Genomic DNA, 21,106 nt, shown 5'->3' on the forward strand with positions numbered 1-21,106 from the left:
CCTACACACACACACGCACACGCACACACACAATCAGACCCTTTAAACCCTCACTTTATCAGGACCAACAAGGACATTCAAGTTTTTGCAGTTTACAGCTTCTTTTAACAGCGTTCGTACAGATTCTGCCAGTCTAACTCCAGGACTTCAGGACTTTGACCCCCTGGGGTCGGCAGTATTGCCGGCGATACCAGCTCGCTTTTTTCTTATCAGTGCAAAAGAGAATGAAAATACTGTGTTGATTTTGATCTTACATATAAATGTTATACATCATTCGTTCCTGTTGAGTGTCTTTTTTTGTGTATACTTACTATAAAAATAAAGAAAAATAAACATGATGCGAGATCTGCCTTCTCTCTGTCAGTGAAGTCATTCTGAAACTGAACTAACTCGGCGAATACTCATTGACGCAGACATAAAGCTTGAATTCTCTCCTTTAAATGAAGTAATTAATAAAAAAATATTCTCTGTTTATGTAATCTGTATGAAAAGAGAGAGATGTCAGTCGTTCTCATTGTAGCTCATCAAGTGCTAATGTGACCACGCCCACAGTGAGCGCGCGCTATTCAAACGCAAATGATCTGAGGCAATACATGCAACACCCACATCAGCCGGATATCTACGTCAGTGTGTGAAGCTTCATAACACCACCCAAATCTACGTCAGTGTGTGGAGCTTCATAACACCGCCCAAATCTACGTCAGTGTGTGGAGCTTCATAACACCGCCCAAATCTACGTCAGTGTGTGGAGCTTCATAACACCGCCCAAATCTACGTCAGTGTGTGGAGCTTCATAACACCGCCCAAATCTACGTCAGTGTGTGGAGCTTCATAACACCGCCCAAATCTACGTCAGTGTGTGGAGCTTCATAACACCGCCCAAATCTACGTCAGTGTGTGGAGCTTCATAACACCGCACAAATCTACGTCAGTGTGTGGAGCTTCATAACACCGCCCAAATCTACGTCAGTGTGTGGAGCTTCATAACACCGCCCAAATCTACGTCAGTGTGTGGAGCTTCATAACACCGCCCATATCTACGTCAGTGTGGTGAGTTTCATAACACCGCCCAAATCTACGTCAGTCTGTGGAGCTTCATAACACCGCCCAAATCTACGTCAGTGTGGTGAGTTTTATAACACCGCCCAAATCTACGTCAGTGTGTGGAGCTTCATAACACCGCCCAAATCTACGTCAGTGTGTGGAGCTTCATAACACCGCCCAAATCTACGTCAGTCTGTGGAGCTTCATAACACCGCCCAAATCTACGTCAGTGTGTGGAGCTTCATAACACCGCCCAAATCTACGTCAGTGTGTGGAGCTTCATAACACCGCCCAAATCTACGTCAGTCTGTGGAGCTTCATAACACCGCCCAAATCTACGTCAGTGTGTGGAGCTTCATAACACCGCCCAAGGTGAAGCTGGTCAGCTGGTCAGTGTTGGCTCTGGTGTGAACGTTAGCTCTGGAAGCAGAAGCGTGTTCATCACCTCTGGTTGGCCGATCTCCAGCAGGGCGGTCGCATATCCATAAACCAGCACAGATTTATCCAGCTCCGTCAGACCCAGCGCCTGTCAGAAACACACATCAGTGAACACTAGTGAACGTCAAACCATCCGCTTGTGTCGGAGACAGATACTGGAGCACAGCGAGGGTCATTGATCAGTCAAACACGCGAGCGGATCCTCCAGCTGGGCTTCCATAAAAATGCCGGTCTTGTAAGTATACTCGTAACCAGTCGGCTGTGTATAACACGCGTGTGACAGACAGTGTAATGAGAACCGTAAAGGACCCGTGCATTAGCAGCAGAAGTGACCGCAGCCCTACGCGTCTGTCATTAATGTTGTCGTCAAAACAACAGAAGCTTTAATTGTAATGAATGAGAATTAATAGCCTATTTCATTTAGTCAGGGATCAGAACTAAAAGACTGTTATTTTACATTTGATTACTTCATCAGTCCCTCCAGAAAAACGCGATTATGCGATCGCATGATTCAATGCAAAATCAGCCAGCGCATTTTTTCAAATACGCCGCATAAATTGCAGATTTCCGCGCGCAAAATATGCGGGCTTGCATGATTTCATAATCGCATGAATTCATTTTCGTTGCAAAAAGTCACATATATCTTAGCAGAAAGTTGAAAAATGTTGCGTTTACTTCACACAAGCGCAGGCATTTGCCCTGTTGCCATGGGAACGTTATGAAGTGACGTAATTGCGCGACATCATTGAAAAGCTGCAAACCCGTAATGCTGATGAAACCACGATGAAGCCCGCAAATCATTCTCATTTGCCAACAAACGTAAGCACAAAAGACCGCGCAGAGCAGTTTCCCAGTGTGTACATGACAGTGGGGCAGATTATTGTGTACTCCGGGCAACTGTGTGTCGGACACAGGCGGAAGCCGACGCTGGACAACCACTTTGCCACTTTGTCACTTTTACAGAAGTTGTAGCATATTCATTTTGTAAAGCTACAGAACTTGTTCGACTCAATGTTTTGTAAGTTTGAGCCATGTGTTTATTAAGGTCTGAAATAAAACAAGATGAGAACTTAAATATTCCCAGCACTTTATGTGAGGTAGCTTGCTTATCGTAGGAAGTAATAAGAAATTACTTCACATTTCTCTTGGGGGAACTTTTTTTTTTTTCTCTCTTTTTCATCAAACCGCAGTTTTTGCAAGTTCCCGCAATTTCATCGCATAAAATTGCATAAATATCCCGCATATTCCATCGCATTTTTTAAGAAAACGTGCCACATAATCAAGGATTTTTGCCCGCAACAATCACAGCAGGGTTCTTGCAGGTTTCAGAAAGTCAAATTTAAGACCTTTTTAAGACATTTTAAGACCATAAAGATTTCAATTTAAGACCTACATGACGCATTAACCAGCAAATAACAAATACAATTAGCATTAATATGCACTTTTTGTTTATATAAACATTAAAATAATAACAAAAAAATTATGGCTGGATTTTTAAAAGAGTGTCTTGCAACAAATAAAGTTTTGACAAAAAAGGTTTTATAAAAAGATAAACCTCACGTATTTCAGCCTTTAAATAATTTTTTTTAGAATTAATTTGTCAAAAAAAATAATTACTGACATTTACAATGCAGATTAGCTTATCTTTTATTATTAATAGTAAGATTTGGTCCGATTTTCCCGTTGCGTCTGTCGTTGCTATGCAACCATGCACTGCGCTCTCCACAACGACAGTAGCTAGCTGATGATTTCCACTGATAAACGCTTGCGGTAGCCATTATTTATTTACGGAGAAGAGAAGTGTTTGGGTCACGGTGCACCCCCATCCTTCATGTTGACTGAGCTGTCAATGTTGTTACGGAAAGGGTGAAGCGGATTGGTTGGTTCTTGTCACATGACCCGCTTGCAGAATTCTGAAAAGTTTCGCTTTTTTTTATCTCGCTCCGCCTGGAAAAAACGGCCGCATTGCTTCTAATATGAGTGCGCTTGCCGCGCGCCTAAATTTGAAATAACGAACTTGAGCGCGCAAAAGACGCAATATGTGAACGGCCTCTTGGCGAGCTACCGCCAATCAGGGCACGAGCTGCTGGAGCTCGCGAGCGACGTGTCGGAGACCCTGCTACAGCTCCGCTTTGAAGGCTACGACTCGATACTTTTTTGCTACTTTGTAATAACTTTGTGTGGCCAGCATTTCAGGAAATGAACGAGGGTAAAACCTTTTTAAGACCTGACTAAATTAAATTTAAGATCTCGGATGAAAATCTGGCCGTTTTTAAGACGTTTTAAGGCCTTAAATTTAAAGTTCAGAATTTTAGACTTTTTTAAGACCCCGCGGGAACCCTGTCACAAAAAAACTCCGCATTTTTCTGGAGGGACTGAAACTTTATTCAGTTTCTGTAGTATTTCTGAACACTAGTGTTAGACCTACACAAAAACTTTTTGTATCTTTATTATTTTGTATACATTTTTGCTACTTTTTTAAATTTTTTCAACAAAGATTGAAATCAAGCTTCCTTGTGTTAAAACTCTTAACAAAATTACCCCATTGTAAAAACGCAATGAGTGAGCAAACATTTAGGCGAGATAAATGTAATAAGTCTATATCGTCATAAATATCATTATCGCAAATATTCTTGAAATATCGTGATATAATTTTGAGGCTATCGCCCACCCCTAATTCACATTCATCAATCGGAATGAATTCAGTCCGAAGTTGTGCATGTAAGCGTAGCCTGTGTGTGTGTGTGTGTGTGTGTGTGTGAGATTGAGAGTGTGTGTGAGTGAGTGTGTGTGTGGCTATATTACCGCAGTGCCGCTGGACTCCAGGATCCGCAGGGCCGCAGTGAAGGACTGATGAGCGTTTCTGCAGCGCTGGTCACTCAGAGCCGTGTGACCCTCCTGAACCGCAGCACAGAACAGCTCTCTCACACACGCCTCGCTGACGGCCTCCTACACACACACAACAGCGTTACACATACGCCAGCCTCAAACACACCAGCCTCTCACACACACACACGCCAGCCTCTCACACACGCCAGCGTTAAACACACACACGCCAGCCTAAAGTTACATGTACTGAGTTCCCCAACACTGCTCAGGAGTTTGCTCTGTTTGACACTGACCGCTGGACTGTCGGCCCGCTCCGGGACAGGTGTGTGTTTGCTGCGCTCCGGGACAGGTGTGTGTTTGCTGCGCTCCGGGACAGGTGTGTGTTTGCTGCGCACCGACGGCTTCTCCACAACACCGGAAGCTTTCTTACTCTTCCGTGGACTCATTTCACTAGCACAAGAAATCAGAGATAAACATCAGTATCCAAGAGGCTCAATGTCCTCAGTGCAGTGTGTGTGATGAACTCAGTGCAGTGTGTGTGATGAACTCAGTGCAGTGTGTGTGATGAACTCAGTGCAGTGTGTGTGATGAACTCAGTGCAGTGTGTGTGATGAACTCAGTGCAGTGTGTGTGATGAACTCCGTGCAGTGTGTGTGATGAACTCAGTGCAGTGTGTGTGATGAACTCCGTGAGGAACAGCTACAGCAACGGCTCTGCTCAAGGTCAGAGGTCAATATTCTCAAGCAGATTTTAGTACATTTTGGGTAACACTTAACAATAAGGTTCATTAGTTAACTACCTTAGTTACCATAAACTAAGAATGAACAATACTTCTACAGCATTTATTAATCTTAATTCACACATTTACTAATACATCATTAAAATCAAAGGTTGTATGTTAACATTAGTTAATGCACTGTGAACATGAACAGCTGGATTATTATTAACTAACATTAACAAAGAGGAATAAATACTCCAACAAGTAGCTAGCCTATGCGCTCAGGGGAAAACTCCCTGTTCTCCGACTACTGAAGCCTTTCTGTATAATAACGCAGTGCTAATCGCACGCTATTGGCTGTTTTAGTTTTAGTAGTTGTTGTGTTTGCCATTTTTCTATGACATCAAGTCTATATGGATACAATTTTTGTTATTTTAGTATTTTAAATTAAACGAATAAGAAATTTCACCTCAGCAACTAGCTGAAAAAGTTGTTAAATATATTTTATTCAAGCTAAATGTTTATTTCATGTTTTGGTAACACTTCACGAAGTTAACTAAAAAAAAGTTAACATTTCCACAGCATTTATTAATCTGATTTAATGTCAAGTTCGACATTTTTAAGGGCAACAGTTCACATTAATGCACTGTGAACATGAACAACTATTTTTAGATGAATAAGTGTTTGCGTGCTAGTTAACATTGCCTATTGTGAAGCGTTACCAAGGATTAGTGAGACTCGTTCAGCATCACACACAGCAGTGAACAAAACATCCTGATACTGAGCGACTGAGAAATGAAAGTAAATATAGCTTTATTGTACCTGTCATTAGAAGCTCAAGTTTCACTTTAAAGATAAAATAACTGCACAAACATCCTTTACAATCAATGTCAGTCAGATTCCTATCAACCCATTGAATGATTAAAACATGTTTGAACTAACGAAAGAATTCGCTTGTTTTCTGGTCACTTTCATGACAATAACCCGGTTTATTACCTCTTCATGTCTTTGAGTCGGTCAGCTCGTTCTTCAGGATGGGCTCGAGCTCCAGAGTTCCCTGGAAACAAGGGAAGTTTAGATTAGAGTTCAAATGAAGAAACTTTCCTGAGGAGAAAAATAAATAAATCACTCCTGCGTTCAGAAACAACCCGCAGAACCAGAAGAACCGCTAGCGGTGAACACCTGAGCGGCTAGAAACAAACCATCAGAGGAAGGAGGGAACAACACGACACGAGACTCACCGGAAACAGCGTGACACACACTTCCTCTAGAGGGAGTGTTCAAGACAACAGGAATGACAACACATTCTTTCAGTTGCACAAGATATTCCAGCTTCATTCTGTGTGCCAGTCCATAACAGCACATTAACACACACGCTACCAGTGACCTTGGAGAGGGATGAGGCTGGGAACACGTGAGATACAGCCTTCACTCCGAGATAACACGCGTTCAGTACAGATATAAAGAGAGTGTGTGTGTGTGTGTGTTGAGACGAGAGAGAGAAGCCTACTGCCACTACAGTACAACTTACAGGCTTTAAACCGGTTATCTGCAGGGTTTGAGTCAAATTTAAAGGAGTTCACTTCAGAATTACAATCTCCTGATAGTTTACTCTCCCGCACGTCATCTAAGATGTTCATGTCTTTCTTTCTTCAGTGGAAAAGAAATTAAGGTCTTTGAGGAACACACTCCTGGATGTTCTCCATATAGTGACTTCAATGGGGTCAACACACATTTCGTAATGAGGTTGAAAGGTCAAGCGTGACGCAGGCGTAGGCACCGCGGAAAGGCTAATTTTCTCCAAGTTTAAAATCATCCGACATTGTTGTTTTACTTTTTTTTGTGTGTCTGTTCTTCCGTCTACGTCACGCTTGACCTTTCAACCTGATTACGTAATGTGTGTTGCATCACAGCGTGTGCAAGACCAGCCTTTGTGGTCAACCAGCATACTGGTTTGTCTATATTAGGAACACTAATATTCCTGCTGTCACCTTTATAAGAACACTAATATTCCTGCTGTCGCCTTTATAAGAACACTAATATTCCTGCTGCCATCGTGGCAGAAATAGTTGTACGTTTTTACATATTTAAACAAATATTTAATGTGAAATCAAAAAAACATGTTCATCCTTCGAAAATAACTAACAAGTGGCAAAAAAAAGCAGCATTTAAAAATAAAAAAGATGAAATTTCCACTGTGGAGCACTGACTGGCTCAGCCATTTCCACTCCAGAATATACTTTCTTTAGAATTTATATTTAGACATTATGAAATCAGGAAATAATTTTTGGCCACTTTTTTGTATTGAAGAATGAAGTAGGAAAAGACAAATTCTTTATTAAAACAAACTTTTCTTTAAATTGTGATTGAATGACAGAAAGCAAGTAAAGATCGCCTCTTTTATGATCACTGAAGCTGTTGGTTTCATACGATACTATAGAAGATTAACGGCACATTTAATAAGAGTAGAATATTTACATTTTTCCATATTAAAAAATAGCTTTTTGCACGTTACTGTTGTTTATAAATGTTAATTTGTTTTGCATATCAACTCAAGCTCAGTGCTTTACTATTTTCAAGAAATAAACATGTGATATTAGTAACTGCCCTTATAAACAATAATTATTTTAGTTTTAAATAGCTTACTTAAAGTCGATTAAAACGATAAAAACAGAACAAGGTTGACTAAATATGATAACTAAAAGGCATATTTGAAAGGAGTACATTTAAAAAGAGTAAGCCTAACAAAACTAATGTCAACTAGTAAACCAGCACCACATGCTCACGATAAACAAAGCAACAATATAGCGCAACATGCACAGAAGACAACATTCATAAAGCAGCGTTCAGAAGAGCACATTTAAACTCAAGCTTAAAGTTTCTCGTCCTCACCTGCAGCGTCACCCTGGGGTCTCCCGGTCTCAGGCTTCTGCTGTCAGAGAAGAACACCACAGCCATCAGACATGAAGCGGCCGATATAAAGCTAATACAGTGTGGAGAACAAGTGTTTGATACACTGCCGATTTTGCAGATTATCCCACTTACAAAACATGTAGAAGTCTGTAATTTCTATCATAGGTACATAGAGTCTCGATCTTCACAATTGTAAATGTACAGAGAGAGAGAGAGAGAGAGAGAGAGAGAGAGAGAGAGAGAGAGAGAGAGAGAGAGAGAGAGAGAGAGAGAGAGAGAGAGAGAGAGAGAGAGAGAGAGAGAGAGAGAGAGAGAGAGAGAGAGAGAGAGAGAGAGAGAGAGAGCACTTCTGTTGAATGCTCTGGATTGCTGATCGTTCACTCGGGACGTATATTTGGATTAAAACTAAATCGTATATGTAAGTAAAACATGAACGGTTATCTTATTTATGTTTAACGACATTATTACAGGACATTTGCAGGTCAAGAAGTTACATGAACTTCAAACATCCAAAGCGCGCGCCCCGAAAACCATCGCCTCAGACAGCGCGCGAACACTGAGTGGAATTATTTCACTATTGCGCTTGTACGGATGAATTCACACAAAACTATGTAAAAACGCCCGTCTTGGCGAGTATCCTAGTAAACAAAGTATATTATATGTCAAGTGAACGTAGACAGTATAATTCAAATGGGGTCCGTGCGTGCGTTCGGTCTTAAAGGGGCAGCAGTTGAATTAATCTGCTGCTGTGTTTTAATGTTAACCAGACAAAGGATGAACTCTTGACTAAATAGGCTACCTTTTTTTGTAACTTCACATTAAATATATTTGATGAACAAATTAAGTTTACATTTAATAAACCAATATGATTTGACATTCTTTTGGTTTCTCTACCAATACATTTAAAAATGACAAATGCATGAATTAAATTAATTGAAAATAAAAATACAGGTATTGGTTACGGTATCGGCGAGTACCAAAAATGAAAGTATCGGTATCGGACTCGGCCTGGAAAAAGTGGTATCGGGCCATCCCTATAAAATACTCTTAGATCGACTTCTAAATTGCACTGGTGTTCAGGGACAGGCATTAAGCTGGTTTAGATCGTACCTATCAGACCGTTACCATTTTGTCCATTTAAATGGGGAAAAATCAAAGATAACGTCAGTAAATTATGGAGTGCCGCAGGGATCTGTATTAGGCCCTCTGCTATTCTCAATTTATATGCTGCCACTTGGTAATATTATAAGAAAACATGGAATAAGTTTCCACTGTTATGCTGATGACACTCAATTATATATTTCATCACAACCAGATGATAACACTAAATTATCTAAAATGACAGAGTGTGTTAAAGATATAAATTAGAAATTAAAATTAGAGGTATTACTGATTGGTCCAAAAAACTGCCCACAAAACCTCTTACAATACAACCTTAATCTAGATGGACGTCCTGTTACTTTATCCTCTACAGTAAAAGACCTGGGTGTTATACTAGACCGCAACTTGTCTTTTGAAAATCATGTTTCAAATGTCACAAGAACAGCCTTTTTCCACCTTAGAAACATTGCTAAGCTACGTAATATGCTATCAGTTTCTGATGCAGAAAAGTTAGTTCATGCGTTCATGACCTCGAGACTAGATTACTGTAATGCTTTATTAGCTGGTTGTCCTGCATCCTCAGTAAACAAGCTACAGTTAGTCCAAAATGCAGCCGCTAGAGTTCTTACTAGGTCAAGAAAATATGATCATATAACACCAATTTTATCATCTCTACACTGGTTACCTATTAAGTTCCGTATCAATTACAAAGTATTGTTACTGACCTATAAAGCCCTAAATGGTTTAGCTCCTGTGTATTTAAGAGATCTTCTATCGCCATATATTCCATCGCGCTCTTTAAGATCGCTAAATTCGAGGCTTCTGGTCGTACCTAGGATATCTAAGTCCACTAAAGGAGGGAGGGCGTTTTCACATCTAGCTCCTAAACTCTGGAATAGCCTTCCTGATATTGTCCGAGGCTCAGACTCGCTCTCCCAGTTTAAAACTAGATTAAAGACGCATCTCTTTAGCCAAGCATTCACATGATGCATCTCATACCTTTTATACTACAGTTAAATCAGATCAAATGCATTCATATTATGAACAGCAGCTACGCTAATTACGCTAATTACTCATGGAGACTTCAGATGCCCCAACGCCTGTGATGAGACGACTCGACGCCTGTGAAGAGACGACCCAACGCCGGCGATATGTTATGCCCTAAATTTATGATTAACTAACTGTATTTTTGTTTGTACATTTTTGAAATGCATTTTCTGTAAAGCTGCTTTGAAACAATATGCATTGTGAAAAGCGCTATACAAATAAACTTGAATTGAATTGAACTCCTGTCCACACACACAATCAAACAGACTCCTGTCCACACACACAATCAAACAGACTCCTGTCCACACACACAATCAAACAGACTCCTGTCCACACACTCAATCAAACAGACACCTGTCCACACACTCAATCAAACAGACACCTGTCCACACACTCGATCAAACAGACACCTGTCCACACACTCAATCAAACAGACACCTGTCCACACACTCAATCAAACAGACACCTGTCCACACACTCAATCAAACAGACACCCGTCCACACACTCAATCAAACAAACAGACACCTGTCCACACACTCAATCAAACAGACTCCTGTCCACACACTCAATCAAACAGACACCCGTCCACACACTCAATCAAACAAACAGACACCTGTCCACACACTCAATCAAACAGACTCCTGTCCACACACTCAATCAAACAGACACCCGTCCACATACTCAATCAAACAAACAGACACCTGTCCACACACTCAATCAAACAGACTCCAACCTCTCCACAATGGCCAAGACCAGAGAGCTGTGTGAGGACATCAGGGATAAACTGTAGACCTGCACAAGGCTGGATGGGCTACAGGACAATAGGCATCAGCTTGGGGAGAAGGCAACAACTGTTGGTGCAATTATTAGAAAATGGAAGAAGCTCAAGATGAGGTCAATCTTCCTCGGTCTGGGGCACCATGCAAGATCTCACTCGTGGGGCATCAGTGATCATGAGGAAGGTGAGGGGTCAGCCCAGAACTACACGGCAGGACCTGGTCAATGACCTGGAGAGAGCTGGGACCACAGTCTCACAGAAAACCATTAGTAACACACTACGCCGTCATGGATTAAAGTCCTGCAGAACACGCAAGGTCCCCTGCTCAAGCCAGCGCATGTCCAGGCCCGTCTGAACCCCAAGAACACCATCCCAACCGTGAAGCCTGGAGGTGGACATCATTCTCTGGGGATGCTCTTCTGCACAGGGGACCGGACGACGGCACCGTACTGAGGGGAGGATGGATCATGTATCGCCAGATCTGGGCCAACAACCTCCTTCCCTCAGTAAGAGCACTGAAGACGGGTCGATGGGTCTCCCAGCAGGACAACGACCCGAAACACAGCCAGGGCAACTGAGGAGTGGCTCCGTAAGAAGCATCTCGAGGTCCTGCAGTGGCCTAGCCAGTGTCCAGACCTGAACCCAATAGAAGATCTGTGGAGGAGCTGAGAGTACGTACTGCCCAGCGACAGCCCGAAACCTTAAGGATCTGGAGAAGGTGTGTGTGGAGGATCTGGAGAAGGTGTGTGTGGAGGATCTGGAGAAGGTGTGTGTGGAGGATCTGGAGAAGGTGTGTGTGGAGGATCTGGAGAAGGTGTGTGTGGAGGATCTGGAGAAGGTGTGTGTGGAGGATCTGGAGAAGGTGTGTGTGGAGGATCTGGAGAAGGTGTGTGTGGAGGATCTGGAGAAGGTGTGTGTGGAGGATCTGGAGAAGGTGTGTGTGGAGGATCTGGAGAAGGTGTGTGTGGAGGATCTGGAGAAGGTGTGTGTGGAGGATCTGGAGAAGGTGTGTGTGGAGGATCTGGAGAAGGTGTGTGTGGAGGATCTGGAGAAGGTGTGTGTGGAGGATCTGGAGAAGGTGTGTGTGGAGGATCTGGAGAAGGTGTGTGTGGAGGATCTGGAGAAGGTGTGTGTGGAGGATCTGGAGAAGGTGTGTGTGGAGGATCTGGAGAAGGTGTGTGTGGAGGATCTGGAGAAGGTGTGTGTGGAGGATCTGGAGAAGGTGTGTGTGGAGGATCTGGAGAAGGTGTGTGTGGAGGAGAAGGTGTGTGTGGAGGAGAAGGTGTGTGTGGAGGAGAAGGTGTGTGTGGAGGAGAAGGTGTGTGTGGAGGAGAAGGTGTGTGTGGAGGAGAAGGTGTGTGTGGAGGAGAAGGTGTGTGTGGAGGAGAAGGTGTGTGTGGAGGAGAAGGTGTGTGTGGAGGAGAAGGTGTGTGTGGAGGAGAAGGTGTGTGTGGAGGAGAAGGTGTGTGTGAAGGAGAAGGTGTGTGTGGAGGAGAAGGTGTGTGTGGAGGAGTGGGCCAGAATCCCCAGTGTGTGCAAACCTGGTCCAGAACTACAGGACACGCATGATCTCTGTAACTGCAAACAAAGGTTTCTGTACCAAATATTAAGTTCTGCTTTTCTGATGCATCAAATACTTATGTCAAAGTAATTACTTAAAAATCCTACAATGTGATTTTCTGGATTTTTGTTTTAGATTCCGTCTCTCACAGTTGAAGAGTTCCTATGATAAATATTACAGACTTCTACATGCTTTGTAAGTGGGAAAACCTGCAAAATCAGCGGCGTATCAAATACGTGTTCTCCACACTGTATGATATCACATTTCATTTAAAGATAGTAAAAACACATGCAAAGCATTTCTTTGGTAAATCTCTGTGCACTCATCTGGGAATCATATTTTTTCCAAGTACCGGTAATGAGAATACAGCGCTAATGTCACATACAGCACACAGAGAAACTGATTCTTCTGTTTTACCGGCAAGCGAAGAACGAAAAGAACTCCGCTTGAAGTATATCAGGGCCTTTACAAACACACAAGACCTCACAGCTGGACTCGTTTGCAAGGTTTGAGAAAATAAACGTATATTACATAATTAAAGACTTATTAATACATATATACAGTAGTCAACATTTGAAGTGGATGAATACAATTAATCAAAGTGGTCCTAAGACAAGAACAGGTATTGTTCAAAACATGTATAACTGATGAAAGGTTTTGATCCACTTCAAATGCTGACGACTGTAGATGAACTAGGGCTGAGACACGAGTAAACATCCAAAATAAACGTTTGTGTTTACATAATACATCTGTGTGTACGGTGTATAATTATTCATATAAATATATATACATGCACACAAATATTTATTAAATATATACATGCATGTGTATTTATATAAACAAAATATGAAAATGTGATATACACAGTAGACACATATATTATGTAAACACAAACTTTGGATGCATTTAATCGCTAAATTCACAGCCCTAAGATGTGCTGAACGCTGGCGGTCCATGAGACGGCCTTGGCTGTGTATCGGTCAGCACTCGCGAGGGAGATGGTGTTCAGAAGAGGAGATCTCACCGAACTCTCCAGGCTGGAGGATCGAGGCGCCGCTTCAGGCTGACGAGTGGATCTCTGATGCGGAGATGGAGACGCCGCTTCAGGCTGACGAGTGGATCTCTGATGCGGAGATGGAGGCGCCGCTTCAGGCTGACGAGTGGATCTCTGATGCGGAGATGGAGACGCCGCTTCAGGCTGACGAGTGGATCTCTGATGCGGAGATGGAGGCGCCGCTTCAGGCTGACGAGTGGATCTCTGATGCGGAGATGGAGGCGCCGCTTCAGGCTGACGAGTGGATCTCTGATGCGGAGATGGAGACGTCGCTTCAGGCTGACGAGTGGATCTCTGATGCTGAGATGAGGAATCGTCCGCATGCGCTCTGCGGTACAAACACAAGCTCTGATCCTTCGCTCAAACCTAACCCTCATCCTTCCCTCACACTTTACAACATCTCTCCCTCACGGGATTTTTTATTCTACCTTTAAATTACTAGATTTGATCAATAAATAATGAATAAATAGTAATTTAAGCACATTCCTCACAATCTTTCAACTTGAATTTAACTCACAATTTCATGCATAACCCTTTTAATTCAGCTCTAAATGTTTTTGTCGACCCCTTTTGGAAAAATAATAATATAACATGATATTTCATGACTCTAGATGGCCTTATATGGAGCAAATGAGCGGTTCCTCTGGGTCCCAAAGTCAAATTGACCCGAGGGAAGGATTTGTTACCTTTTAAAATTTGAACCACAAAACTCCTAGAATCCATTTTTTTTCTTGTGTATTCGTGGTTCAAGTGCGACGAAAGTCCTTGAGTCTTGGCCTCTGGTGAACACTCACATTTAAAAACCCATACAAACCTGGTTTTAGAAGAAATCCTTTTAGTTTCAGTCTTCTTGGTCTTCATGTCTGCTTGAGGAAACAACAGCAATAATGCGGTGAGGTGTGCGTTTCTTTCTTTTATACGGACAGCACACATTAATCAATATTTCTGTAAATGTGCCAGTGTTAGCCAGCTGGATAATTTAACCGCAGTCCTTTGGCAAGATGTTTCTAAAACCTTCAAAATAATGAAAGGTACATTACGAGGACCTCTTAACTCCATAAAGACAGCAATAACCTCTCAGCACAGGACACAAGCCATGCCGAGCATCAGTGTGTGTGTGTGTGGCGTGTGTGTGGAGCGTGTTACCTCTGTGGTCCCGCAGCTCGCTGTGGAAGCGCTCGCACTGCTGGTGCAGGTCTTTGAGCCCGTCCAGGTCCGCGCCGCACGCCTGCTGAGCCTCACGGTTGGCCAGCACAGCCTTCTGGTGCTCGCCCAGGTAGAACAGAGCGTCACAGAAGCGGTAATGGCCCTGCAGGAGAGGAAAACATCACCGATACGCCCTTCATGAGTGAGAGTCTGAGTCGAGTTCAGGGTTAGGATCAGTAACTAAAACTGATGAAGATGATGATGAATGAGCATTTACCTTGGCCCAGTCTGGCTGCAATAAAATGGCTCTCTTCCCATCGCCGAGTGCTTTCCTGAAAACAACTCCCACAATCAGCATCACACACACACACGTTCCTCAGTAAAGTGCATGGGAATAATAGAAATAACACTCACAGATATTTCTCAGAGCGAATCAAACAGAGCGCTCGGTTCCCGTACAGAATGTGGTTATTAGGGCTGAACACAGAAGGAGAGATGAACAAGCGATTACAACAGGACACAGAGCAGGATCGAGAAGCATGATCCGCCGATCCGTCACTTACTGGTATTTAATGGCTTTAGTGTAGTGCTTTAGAGCCAAGTCATATTTCTTTTTCTGGAACTGCTCATTTCCTTTGTTTTTCATATCGTCGCTTTTCTGGAATAGAGTAAAGAAAACACCCAGTGTCTTATTTCTGCTAATACAGCAGCTCTCCAGCTATCATCATGATGAGCCGTGTGTGAATGCCAGCAGTCGGGGAACGTCTCTCACCGATAGAGTCCAGGAGTCCGGCTCGCACCGGAGCTCGGCGATGGCTTTCTTCTTACTGCACGACACCACCTGAAGATAGCGCGCATCTGTGGGCCGAGACGGGAATTATAAACACGTTCTTCAGCCCTAATCTGGACACGGATCACATGATTCCCTTCTCATCTCCAGGCAGGACTCAGCGCATGTCCATTTATCTCAAGGAAAACAATCTCTCAGAACTAAAGCTGTAAACTGCAGGAAGCCTGTCAGTCGCTACATTACTGTAATATTACAGGTTATTAACAACTGATTTATATACAAACATTTAAATTACATAATGCTTTTAAGAAAATAACATTACAATAATATTTTTTTAATTGCAGAATTTTGTTTCTACTCCAATTTGTTATTGAAATTTTAAATGGTTTTAAAAACATTTAAATGGTGGCTGTCAAAAAAAAAATTCATGACAGATTTATTCAAACAACATTAAAAGTACAGTAAAAGGATTATGAATATATCATATGGTGTGTACAGTATATGCATCAAAATGCTGCAATCTAGAGTTATTTGTCTAGCTGATGATGGAGTTTATGGACACCGAAGGGCTTTTCTGAGGTAAAAGGGTCTCGACTCGAGCTGTTTTATTGCCGTCTTCCTGCGGTTAAAACTCTGATTGATGGATTATATGAGACATGATTGATTTCAGGAAGTTGTTCTGAATCCTTCAACTTTCCTTCTGATGTGCACTTGCTGCTGTAACTAGTAGCAGCGCTAAAAAGAAAAAACTAATCTTTTGACTGAAATCTTTCCTCGGCCAAACCCCATTCCACAGCCTGTCACACACCCAGTTCAAGAGCAGCTTCTTCTTGTGATTAGTAGTATAGTGAGAACATGCTTTACCTTCACAAATGAAATACTCTGCAAATACAACATTTGCATTAAAGAATGGCCATTTAGAACTGCGTTTTTATTTACACACTTTCTGAAATGTCAATGTTTTCAATCTAATGCTTGTACAAGACTTGACTCTGTGATGTAGTCATACAAATAATTAACCATTTGCATAACTTTAACAAGTATTTATTTCTCAAATAATAAAAGACAACTTTTGCTGAAAAGTGAGCTAATATGACAAACTTACATAATAAAATATCTGTTTTTAACCTAGCCATTATAAATAAATAATATAAAGTTATCCATGTTGATTATATGAAAAGTGAACAGCATGAGCTGGACATGAGTAAGATAGGGGTATTAGATGCGCAATATTTTGTATAAAGCCTTTCTTTAAAGTGAATTTCATTTTGTATAAATTCTATCTTAATTTTAATCAATGTTTCATCGACTAATTTGCCTAGATTTAATAAATGAGAAGCAAATATAGCAGATAATATATATAATCAGGACATGGAGGCGCCGGCGCAATATTGCATTGCACGTGAACTGGAGCGCGTCTCATAAATGAACCGAAACTCAGCATATAGAAAGCTTGAAATGTCTACTTTTAGCAAAATATATCAAATGTGCATTTCTCTCTATAGGGCGCGTTCACTACATTTGGACATTTTTGTGTAATTATAATTATTAAACGTGTAGAATACTTTCCAAACCGTTACATATAGTATTATCAATTCAGATGTTCATGATAAAAAAATAAACATATTAGAATAACTTTTAAAATGGAGTGAACACGGAACAGTTTTTCCGTGAGTGGATCTAGAGCGGAGTTGTTCCGGGAATGGGAAACCGGGAATGGGAAACCCCGTTTTGATGTTCATCAAAATGAGAATGGCTTAAACTCGATACATTAATATGTTCAACCCAGCCCTAATCTCTCGTACTGTGAGGTCGTTGATGGACATGAATGAAACTCACACTCGTTGAAGACGAAGCGTAGCGTGCGGTAGCGAATCTCCACTGAGCCGAGATCCAGCAGCTTCTGACGAACACCAGGAACTCCCGAGTCCAGCAGCCACGCGATCGCCTCAGACAGACAGTCCTCCTGCTGCACATGCACACACACACACACACACACACACACACACACACACACACACGTCAGAATCCACAGGGTTCCCACACCTCAGTTAACTTCAAATTCAAGGACTTAATGTGGGGACACATTGCAAGTGAGAGTAAGGTTACATTATAAGATACATTGTTACAGTGTTGTGCGTGTGAACGTCATGGCAACGTACAAACGAAGTACCTGACGCGGGAAACACTAACATAACGCGTAAATGCGTGTAACTAACGTAAATCAAGCAAGCTAGTGCGCATAGGCCACGAAGTGTTGGCGAAATCACACATTAGGGAATAATATGGAATGTTCTCCAGAAAACTTCTTGCACAAAATAAATTTAAGCACTTTCCTGTGTCTGTGTGTGGAGTTATTCTCAAAAACTTCCCAGGGCTGTGATTTTTTATTTTTTTTCAGATTCACAAACTTCCAAGGATTTCCAGGACCCGTGGGAACCCTGAATCCAGGAGTGTTAAAGCCACCCAAAAGTGAACTCTCTCACGCTCATGCCGTCCCCGATGGACTGTATATGAGCCTCGCTCTTCAGAGAAACACTGAAATATGACACACTGAAAGATAAAACAGCGCAATGACGCTTCTCACTGTTTTCTGTGTTCAGTTGGAACGGTGTCGTGTAAGCGGCCACTAAGTTAATAACTAATGATCTTTACAATGGAAGTGAATTAATCAAGACTAAATTTATCTGGATATTATAAGATCCTCTTCATACGTCAGAAGAGGAGCGAAATCTGATCGGCTTATTTTTTGTCATGCTTGCAGAGAAAGGCTCACCAGAACAGTGACTGGGTTTCACTTTTCACGTTTTCTGGGTTGGCGCCCGATAATTACACTTACGTCCCTTTAATAGACAGAGCAGAATCCGTCATTCAAGAGTGAGATTGTGTGAGTGTCTGAATCTAGATCAGTGCCATTATATGGACTCGCAGAGATGGATTATTGTCCTAAACCCCTTCCTGTGTGTTTCTCTGAAGTGAGTCACAAACATCTGGGATAGCATGAGTGAGTAAATGATGAGAGAATGTTGATTTCCGGGTGGAGAATCTCTTTAAAGGGTTAGTTCACCCAACAGTGAAGATCCTGTCATTAATTACTCACCCTGGGTTAGGTTTAGCCCTACCCTAACCCGATCATCTTCGGAACACAAATTAAGATTTGTTTGATTAAATCCGATGGCTCAGACGGGGCTCCATTGACATATTTAATTATCACTTTTAAGTCCCAGAAAGGTAGGAAAGACATTGTTAAAATAGTCCATGTGACTACAGTGGATCAACCTTAATTTTATGAAGCGATGAGAATACTTTTTTTTTTTTTTGCCACACAGATTTCATCAAAATCATCAATATTTGTGTTCGGACGATGGACGGAGGTCTTACGGGTTTGGACCGACAGGAGGCTGAGTAACTACTAACGGATAAAGGCTTACGGCAGCGTACCAAGGAGAAGAGTCTGCTCAGCGACACCACGGCTCGGGCCTTCCTCTCCACGTCCCTGCTGTGAGACAGCTGCACAAAACAAGACATGTGATCAGAGCGGAGAGCGGAGACGAGCGAGCGTGAGCTTGGTCAGGGCGGATACGTACGCCTTGCTCCATCGCCTCCAGGATCGTCTCCAAGATCTCGATCTTCTCCAGCCTCTTCAGACTCAGATCATTCGACACACTGAAAGATGGAGCAGCGCAATGAAGCTTCTCAAGTCCGCACCGCAACACAAACATTAGGGGTGGGTATTGGCAAGGACTTCACGATACGATACGCATCACGATACATGGATCACGATACGATTTCATCACGATACATCACGATACGATAAATATTGCGATATTCCACACAGTTAACTAAAAATGTAAAACCAAAATAAAATACAAGTTACGGTGTGTGCCATCTGAGTAGTCTTACATCAGATCACATTGATAAATCAGCAGAAGAATTGAGTCAAAGCAATATATTACAAAATTTCCTTTCCAATTTATTTTTTTAGTTGCCATAACAAAATAGACTTGAACTTTTAACAATGGACACATTAAAAACGTTAAAATAAAGTGCATTAGATATTTAAAACTAAATTAAAGTGTAGTGCACAGTTACGGTAAGTTAACTCACTGAGGTTATGTGGGGCTTAGCTTGAATTAAAAAAAAAAAAAACATGGAAATAAAGTGCAGATACTCAGGTACTGTCCATGTAAACAATGAAGTGAAATATGCAGCTTTCACTACCGAAATTGAGAGTGTGTGTGCGCTACTGAGTGAGCGTGCGTTTGTGTGTGTGAGTGAATGTGCGTTTGTGTGAGTGAGCGCGAGAGAGTGCGTGTGTGAGTGAATGTGCGTTTGTGTGAGTGAGTGAGCGCGAGAGAGTGCGTGTGTGAGTGAATGTGCGTTTGTGTGAGTGAGTGAGTGAGTGAGCGCGAGAGAGTGCGTGTGTGAGTGAATGTGCGTTTGTGTGAGTGAATGTGCGTTTGTGTGAGTGAGTGAGCGAGAGAGTGTGTGTGCGCTACTGAGTGAGCGTGCGTTTGTGTGTGTGAGTGAGCGCGAGAGTGTGTGTGTGTGTGCGCGCGCGCTGTTTGTGTGAGTGAGTGAGCGTTAGAGAGTGCGTGTGTGTGAGCGCTGTTTGTGTGTGTGTGTGTGTGTGAGTGAGCGCGAGCAAGTATGTGTGCGAGTGAATGTGTGTGTGAGACGGCACGCGATGACTGACGGAAAGCAACGTGTGTAGTCTGATATGTTTCTTGTCCACGACAAGAACATAAAGCCGCCATACTGCGACATCTAACGTTGCAGGAACGGAGGTTGTAGTTCACCAGGTCACACCCCGTTTAAAACGGGATTTAATTTTTTATTTTTATTTTTACATCGATTTTTTGAGCTGGAAATCGATGTTGTGTATCATGAATATAAAAATCGCGATGTATCGCTGTATCGATTTTTTAGCACACCCCTAACAAACATGCAACAATATGTGTGTGTAGTTCACCCAAAGTTAAAAACTTTTCAAAAGTATTACACTACTATAATAATGTTGATGTATAATAATGTGATGTGGGATGTGTGTGAGTCCTGATAACGCCAGATGTCTGATGTTACAGTAAAGTGTCCTACATTATTGTACATATATCTAGTCAGTGACAGAGATCAAGCATATTCATCTTCAGAATCATGAATATTGTTATTCTGGTGTCTCTATTGTCCTGTGTTGGGTCTCAGCACCAACTCCATCATATTCACTTACACACACAATGTAATATCAAATGTAGCATTTAATCAACAGTGCACTTCTAGTTAAGCTTATACCGTATGTGTAATTAGGCTTGACTGTCATTGATTTGTCTGAATCAGATCTCTCTCTGAGCGACTCACTTGGAGTCCAGAAAGCCCATCTCGACGGCCCAGAAGGTGGTGGGGTGGTTCTCCTGCTGCCGGAGGAGGATATGCCACCAGAACACGGACACGTGCATCATGTGACCCACCAGTGTCTTCATCTCCGGCTTTATCTTCACCCACCGCTCGTATATGACGTCTAGAACACAGCAACACTGACACGCCTGCCGAACTGCTCATTCACACACACACCGTCTCACACACCCCGTCACACACACTCACACACCCGTCTCACACACACACACACCACACACCGTCTCACACACACACACACACACCACACACCGTCTCACACACCCCGTCACACACA

General features: G+C 42.3%; 1 protein-coding gene across 3 annotated transcripts in view; it reads right to left on the reverse strand.

The window, feature by feature from the left end:
• ttc3 (tetratricopeptide repeat domain 3) overlaps positions 1 to 21,106 on the reverse strand; it is a 57,133-nt gene that overhangs the window by 31,219 nt on the left and 4,808 nt on the right. Inside the window, exons 4-20 of one of the 3 annotated variants that reach the window (XM_079600575.1) lie at positions 20,776 to 20,935; positions 19,008 to 19,086; positions 18,862 to 18,930; positions 17,260 to 17,389; positions 15,403 to 15,488; positions 15,194 to 15,288; positions 15,045 to 15,107; positions 14,908 to 14,962; positions 14,631 to 14,793; positions 14,299 to 14,347; positions 13,455 to 13,812; positions 7,922 to 7,961; positions 6,026 to 6,086; positions 4,605 to 4,761; positions 4,288 to 4,431; positions 1,490 to 1,570; position 1 (exon numbers count right to left, since the gene is read on the reverse strand). The exon at position 1 is cut by the window's left edge and continues 106 nt beyond it. In XM_079600575.1, coding sequence (XP_079456701.1) covers position 1; positions 1,490 to 1,570; positions 4,288 to 4,431; positions 4,605 to 4,761; positions 6,026 to 6,086; positions 7,922 to 7,961; positions 13,455 to 13,812; positions 14,299 to 14,347; positions 14,631 to 14,793; positions 14,908 to 14,962; positions 15,045 to 15,107; positions 15,194 to 15,288; positions 15,403 to 15,488; positions 17,260 to 17,389; positions 18,862 to 18,930; positions 19,008 to 19,086; positions 20,776 to 20,935 — 1,791 coding nt within the window. Of the gene's footprint in view, positions 2 to 1,489; positions 1,571 to 4,287; positions 4,432 to 4,604; positions 4,762 to 6,025; positions 6,087 to 7,921; positions 7,962 to 13,454; positions 13,813 to 14,298; positions 14,351 to 14,630; positions 14,794 to 14,907; positions 14,963 to 15,044; positions 15,108 to 15,193; positions 15,289 to 15,402; positions 15,489 to 17,259; positions 17,390 to 18,861; positions 18,931 to 19,007; positions 19,087 to 20,775; positions 20,936 to 21,106 lie in introns of all 3 variants that reach the window. The other 2 variants (XM_079600576.1, XM_079600574.1) reach the window with 2 other exon arrangements.

Source organism: Phoxinus phoxinus, assembly GCF_949152265.1.
Source record: "Phoxinus phoxinus genome assembly, chromosome: 23".
In the NCBI taxonomy this organism is placed as follows: Eukaryota; Metazoa; Chordata; class Actinopteri; order Cypriniformes; family Leuciscidae; genus Phoxinus; species Phoxinus phoxinus.